General features: G+C 62.2%; 1 protein-coding gene across 1 annotated transcript; it reads right to left on the minus strand.

Moving 5' to 3' along the window:
- Positions 1 to 496: 496 nt before the first annotated feature.
- Positions 497 to 4,987, minus strand: LOC103914091 (dimethylaniline monooxygenase [N-oxide-forming] 5-like). The gene is made up of 8 exons (XM_009320699.1): positions 4,853 to 4,987; positions 3,492 to 3,680; positions 3,245 to 3,407; positions 2,321 to 2,463; positions 1,864 to 2,063; positions 1,424 to 1,773; positions 938 to 1,010; positions 497 to 854 (listed from the first exon to the last, which is right to left on the minus strand). The coding sequence occupies exons 1-8, from the start codon at positions 4,985 to 4,987 to the stop codon at positions 497 to 499; spliced, it is 1,611 nt and encodes a 536-aa protein (XP_009318974.1).
- Between the last annotated feature and the right edge of the window lie 838 nt (positions 4,988 to 5,825).

Consider the following 5,825-nt stretch of genomic DNA (forward strand, 5'->3'; position numbering starts at 1 on the left):
CCGGCTGTGGGGTGGGCAGGCCAGCTGTGGGGTGCAAGTAGCCAGGCTGGTGCCCGTGGGCTGGCCAGGCGCTGCGTGGGCAGGACAGATGCCTCAGGATAGACCCTGGAGACTGAGACAGCCCACGCAGTGTGGTCCCTGGTCCCCTCGGCACAGGGACAAGCTTTATTGCCCTTTTCCCGAGGCGCTCTGGTCAGGCGAGTTCCTGGTTTCCCCACCGCCTTTGCACCGTCCTAACCCACGGGTAGAGCTTGTGGAGCTGCCGGGCCAGGATTTAGGGAAGGGGAGCGATTCCTGTCCTCAGAGCAGCCCCCGACAAGACCTGGTGTGGCCCTGGCACAGCAGGAAGGTGAGACAGACCAGGCTGCATCTTCAAGGAACCGATTCCCTCCATGTCTCCTGACGTGGCGGCAGATCTAGCAAGAGACTACAGAAACACCCAAGCCCAAAGGAAAGGAAGAAGATTGCCAGGAGGACCCGCTGTATCCATTTTAGGTTAAGGAGAGAGCGAGACATAGGCAAGGGTGGCCACAATCAAACCAATGCTGAAGAAGACCTTGAAGATGTGGGGCACGGTGCTGGAGCGGGGAGGACAGTCCCCAGCTCTGGTTTGCAGGGGCTTGATGATGCGCTGCCGCTGGGTGAGGATGGCCTCCCTGGCGCCTGCCCACTCGCCCGGGCCCCGCAGGCGGTACTGGTATGGCGTGCAGGGCCCGAAGGCCACCTCCAGCGCCAGCTTGGGGTCAGTGAGGAAGAGGGTGAGCAGGTTGGGCTTGACCCCCACCTGGCAGGCGAGCTCATCCATGTAGGGGATGTAATCCACCTGGATGGTGTGCCGCTGGCTCTTCACGTACCTGCGGGCAAGGAGGGCAGGCGGGCTTGGCATGTAGGCACAGGGGTAACGGTGGCAGGGGCGATGCCTGCGCGGCGTTCTTACCGCTTGGCCATTTTCTCCTTGGTTTGCGTGATGTCAGCCAGCATGTTGGTGGATGGAGGCAGGTCCTGCAGCCCTGGGGAGGAGGAGGCCATGGCTGGAGGGAGGGCTGTGCTTCCGCCATGGTATGGCTGGCTCTGCAGCCCAGCCTGGCCTCTGCTTGCACACAAAAGCCTTTGGGGCTTTGGGGATGTGCCGTCATGGCAGGAGCAAAGCAGGAAGCACGGGCGAAGAAAGTAATGGCAGGAAAGGAGAGGGAGAAGGTGGTTTGCAGGCAATGGGACCTGTTAGTGGCCCCCCGCAAGAGAAGATGAGCACGAGGCTCATTGCAAAATGCAATGCTGTTTTTTGTCCCTATGAATAAGCAAAAGGAGGACAACAAAGATGAGTGGAGGGAGGCGGTGTGCAAGGGGATGCAGCCAGTTGAACGACTCAGCCTTGCCGTGGCCAAGGGAGCCTGGCTGCATCCCCCCACCCTGCCTTGCTTACCCTTGAAGATGCGGGTGGCCCAGCGACACTGGAGCTCGGAGATGGGCATGATGGGGCCCAGGGGCTGGATGAGGCCGATGAAAGCCAGCGTCGGCTTCTCCAGGTCGATGGGGAACATGAATTTGTAGAGGGAGATCTGGTTCTCCACCACCTTCACGCAGCCCTCAAGGAAGGGGAAGGAGAAGCTGTATCCTGTGGCAAAGACCACAGCGTCGATGTCTTCCCTGGTGCCGTCACTGAAGATGGCAGATGTCTCCGTGAATTTCTGGATATTTGGCTTCACCAGCACCCTGCCTGAAATGATGCAGTTGGGCAGGTCGTCGTTGACAGTTGGGTGCTGGTGAAAGATCCTGAAAGGCACAGACAGACCTCGTGTGGGGTCCAGGCAGTGGGATGGGCAGTGCTGGGGCAGGTCCCCGGGGTGCTGCTGGGACGCTCACCGGTGCTGGGGCTGGAGGCCATAGAGCGCGTGGTCGAAGCGGGCGTTCAGCTTCCTCTCCAGGAGAAAGCTGCTGACATTTTGAGGCAGCAGGCTGAGGAGGAGCTGTCTGAAGCGGCTGATGTAGGAGACATCGAAGGGGTATCCACCATCCCCCACCCGGTGCAGCACCCAGGTCCCACGCTTTGTGCTGAGGAAGACCTGGGAGGAAGGAGAGGGGAGGTGGTGGTGTGGCAGCATCCTCGGGACTGGGCTAGGCCCCTGCCGTGCCCCTCAGACAGGGATGCCAGCACAGCTGCTGGGATGACAACAGCCACCTCATCAAGAGGGGACGGGGTGCTCGTGGCCCTCTGCAGTGCTGGAGGGAGGGGAGCCCACAGGGGATGGTGGGGGGTTGCTCAGTGCTCTCCAGAGTCCAAATAATAAGCACCCCAGCCCTGGCGGCTCTCCCAGCACACCTGCTTGGCTATGTGGCTCAGCTCCACTGCGATGTCGATGCCCGAATTCCCGGTGCCAACCACGACCACCTGCTTCCCCAAAAAGGACTGTGGGTTCTTGTAGTCCCGGCTGTGCAGGTACCAGCCCTCAAACTTTTCCAGCCCTGGGAGAGAGAGGGAAGCCATGCCGGGCAGGGAAGTGGGGCAGGGGGTGGCTGTCTCCCTGCTCAGACTGGTGGTGTGTTTTGGGAACAGGCTGGGACCAGCATGACCAACGGGAGCGATGCAGCCCTGGGATGGTGCCCAGAGAGGTGGTGGCTTCTCCAGCCTGGGAGATGCTCAGTGTGGCCCTGAGCATCCTGCTCTGGCTTTGGGGCTGGCTGGCTTGAAGCAGGGTTTGGTCTGGAGACCTCCATGCTCCCATCCCAAAAGCCTCCTGCAGTTCCTGCCCAGTGGCAGACGTTGGGGGCAGAGGAGCAGCCACAGTCTGTGCCACCCCGCCAGACCCTGGTGACTGTGTGCTCCAGCCTGTTCCCCACCCAAAGAGGGTCTCCACAGCTGAAAGCCCTCCAGGCATTTTTGCCTGGCACCCAGAGGAGAAGGCCACCACCAGCGCTGAGCTCTCAAGCCTTGCTGGGGAGCCAGAGAGCCCAGTGGGTGTGTGGCCAGCAGCTTGGGGAGCCTGTCTCTGGTGGGAGAGGTGAGCTGGCAGCGGGGGCACCTGCCAGCAGGGCACTTTGGTCAGGCGCTGACAGCACAGCAAGAGCCACCAAGGACAGACCACCAACATAGGTAGGTGGATAGCAGCATGCTCTGCAATCCCACCTGGTGCGTTAACCTGTGGAGGCATTTTTGGCAGCAGCCAGAGCAGGGTGGGGGCTAAGATGGAGCGGAGAGTGCTCCCAGGGGTGTCAGGGAGCAGGCGAGCAGCCCAGGGGGTGGTACCTGGGAAGGTGCTCAGCGGGAGGTGTGCCTCGGTGTGGTGCCCGGTGCACACCAGCACGGCGTCGAAGACGGCCGCCTCCTGCTTCCCCTCGCTCTCCGTCACTACCTCCCACTGGCCCGTGGTGGCAAAGTCGGGGCGCTTGGCCATGCTGCACACACTGGTCTGGGTGCGGGGGGAGCAGGCGTCAGGCACCCTGCACCCCCCGGACCCGTCGCCGCCACCCCCCCGGGCTCCCCCAGCTCTCACCCTGAAACGGACATGGCGGAGCAGGTCGAAGTGCCGGGCATACATGCGGAAGTACTCCATGATCTTGGAGTTGTGCATGTAGTTGGGGAAGTCCTCGGGGATGGGGAAGTCGCTGAAGCACATCATCTCTTTGGAGGCGTTGATGATGACGGAGCGGTAGATGCTGGCGCGGCCCTCCTCGGGGTACTCCTGCGGGAGCAGGGCACGGCTCGGTGCTGGCGTGGGGACCCAGGGCTGCAGGTTTGCAGCAGACACCTGCCTCCCCTGCCTGGCACCTCACCATGCCCATGGGTGCAGGATTAAGCCATGGGTGGTCATAGCACCCGTCCCTGCACCCAGCACTCTCCTGCAGGTGCAACAGCCCACCCCGCAAAATTGGGGAGAGGAAGCTCTGGGTTGGTGGGGGCCATGCAGCAGTGACAGTGAGTCATGGGGTCTTGTGCCGCAGTTTCCCAGCTCCCACTCCCAGCCCCGATGAGGCGGTGTGTTCCCAAAGCTCCCTGTGGTGCCATTGCCCTGGCTGCCACATCAGGTCTCACCAGTTGCTGAGCCAGCTCCAGCGCTTCCAGCTCACCAGGTCTCTGCCCGGGCAGCGGAGCGCTGCTCCCCTGGCTCTGCTCCACCAGCCACGTTTCTGACCCACCAAGGGCAGAACCAGCGGACTGTAACCGAGCCACCCCAAACCCTGTGGTGGTGTGGTGCAGTGTGTCCCCTGCCCGGACTCTCCCACCTGCGTATCAGGGCGTGGTGGTGAGGTTTGTCTTCTTGTCGGTGGGTCCCTGGGGAAAAGGCAGCAGCCTCGTTAGGTGGGGGCAGAAACAAACTCTGGGGCTTTCCCCGAGGCAGGGAGAGCCAAGGCACAGAGGAGACAGCGCTCAGTGCCTCTGCATGGGTGAGCAGCACAGAAGCAGGGAGAGGAGCAACCAGGACTTCCAGGGAAGGGCTGTGCAGGACAGGGACTGGGACAGCCAGTGGGGTCAGATGGGGCCAGGATGGGTAGGAAAGGGCTGTGGAGGGAACCAGGAGCAAAGCAGCAGGGGAAGGGATGGAGGAGACCAGGAAGGGAGGGATGGGAAGGGGGAAGGCTGAGCTGAGGGAGCGAGCCCTGGGGTAAGGTCAGCAGCTTGGGTCTGTCCTGCCGCTGGTGGGAAGGAGATGTGTCCAGTGTGGCCAGCACACCGGCTGGCACCACGGGGACCTCCCGCTGCTGCAGCAGCTTTTTTTTCCTGTGGTTTTCCTCGACAACCCACCTGCTGCATGCATGCAAAGCAGGGGAGCGGTGCTTTGTTAGCTGCCAATGACTGATCCCAGTCCCATCCGTGCTGCTGCTGCAGGGCAGGCTGGCATGGTGCAGGGCTTACCTCAAAGCGCCAGAGCCCCCCGATGTCCCCGCTCCTCTCAAAGCAGGTGGTTACCAGCCCCTCATCCAGGCAGCATTTCAGGGCACACAGGCCAGAGGCACCGGCCCCGATGATGGCTACTCGCTGGGCAGCCATGTCCCACGGTGCGGTGGTGGCAAGGATGGCGGGGAAGCCTCGGCTGGGGGTAGCACGCACTTAGGGGAGTGCGGAGCCTGGCTGGGTCACACCAAGGGGACGCGTGGTGCTGCTCGGTCGGGGATGGCCGTCCCTGTGCTTCCCGTGGGCGACCGAGGTCAGATAGGGTGTCACAAGATGTGTTTCTTCCAGACATGATCTACAGGTTCCCTGCGCCACCATGCCACACCTCCTGCCCACGCCTGCCCTCTGCAAGGGGCTCATTAGGTTCTGTAAGTGCTTAATGATGCCGACGCTGCCCCGGGACTTTCTGGGTGTGGGGGCTGAGATGTGGCCACACTCCAGATTTCAGCAGGTCATGGCATGGAAAACAAAACTGGGAGGATGCTCAGGGCACTGGTGGCTGGCAGCTGTGCCAGCTCCAGCATGTATTGGCCAGGACCCCCTGTCACCACTCCGGGTCCCCAACCCACCCAGCCGTCCTCCAGAGGGGCTCCGTGCAGGTGACGAGAGTGGCACTGAGCTGTGCCACTGTGACCACCATGACCCACTCTGGCGGCGCACACCCTGGGCAAGGCTGTTTTGCTGTGGATACACACATGTATTCAGGGGCTGGTGCCGTCGGAGGAATTTTGGCTTTCTTGATCATGGGGAGGTTTACACGGCACCGGGCCTGCTGGCGACAGATGGAGTGCAGCTGTCTCACAGGGGGAAAAGGGTCATTGCTTACGAATTGGCAGGGCTCATTGAGAGGGCTTTAAACTAGGTTCGAAGGGGGAAGGGGACAAAACCGGGCTCGCTAGAGATGAGCCGAGGGGTGGCATGCCGATGCCGGGGG

Source organism: Pygoscelis adeliae, unplaced genomic scaffold (genome assembly GCF_000699105.1).
Source record: "Pygoscelis adeliae isolate BGI_AS28 unplaced genomic scaffold, ASM69910v1 Scaffold402, whole genome shotgun sequence".
In the NCBI taxonomy this organism is placed as follows: domain Eukaryota; kingdom Metazoa; phylum Chordata; class Aves; order Sphenisciformes; family Spheniscidae; genus Pygoscelis; species Pygoscelis adeliae.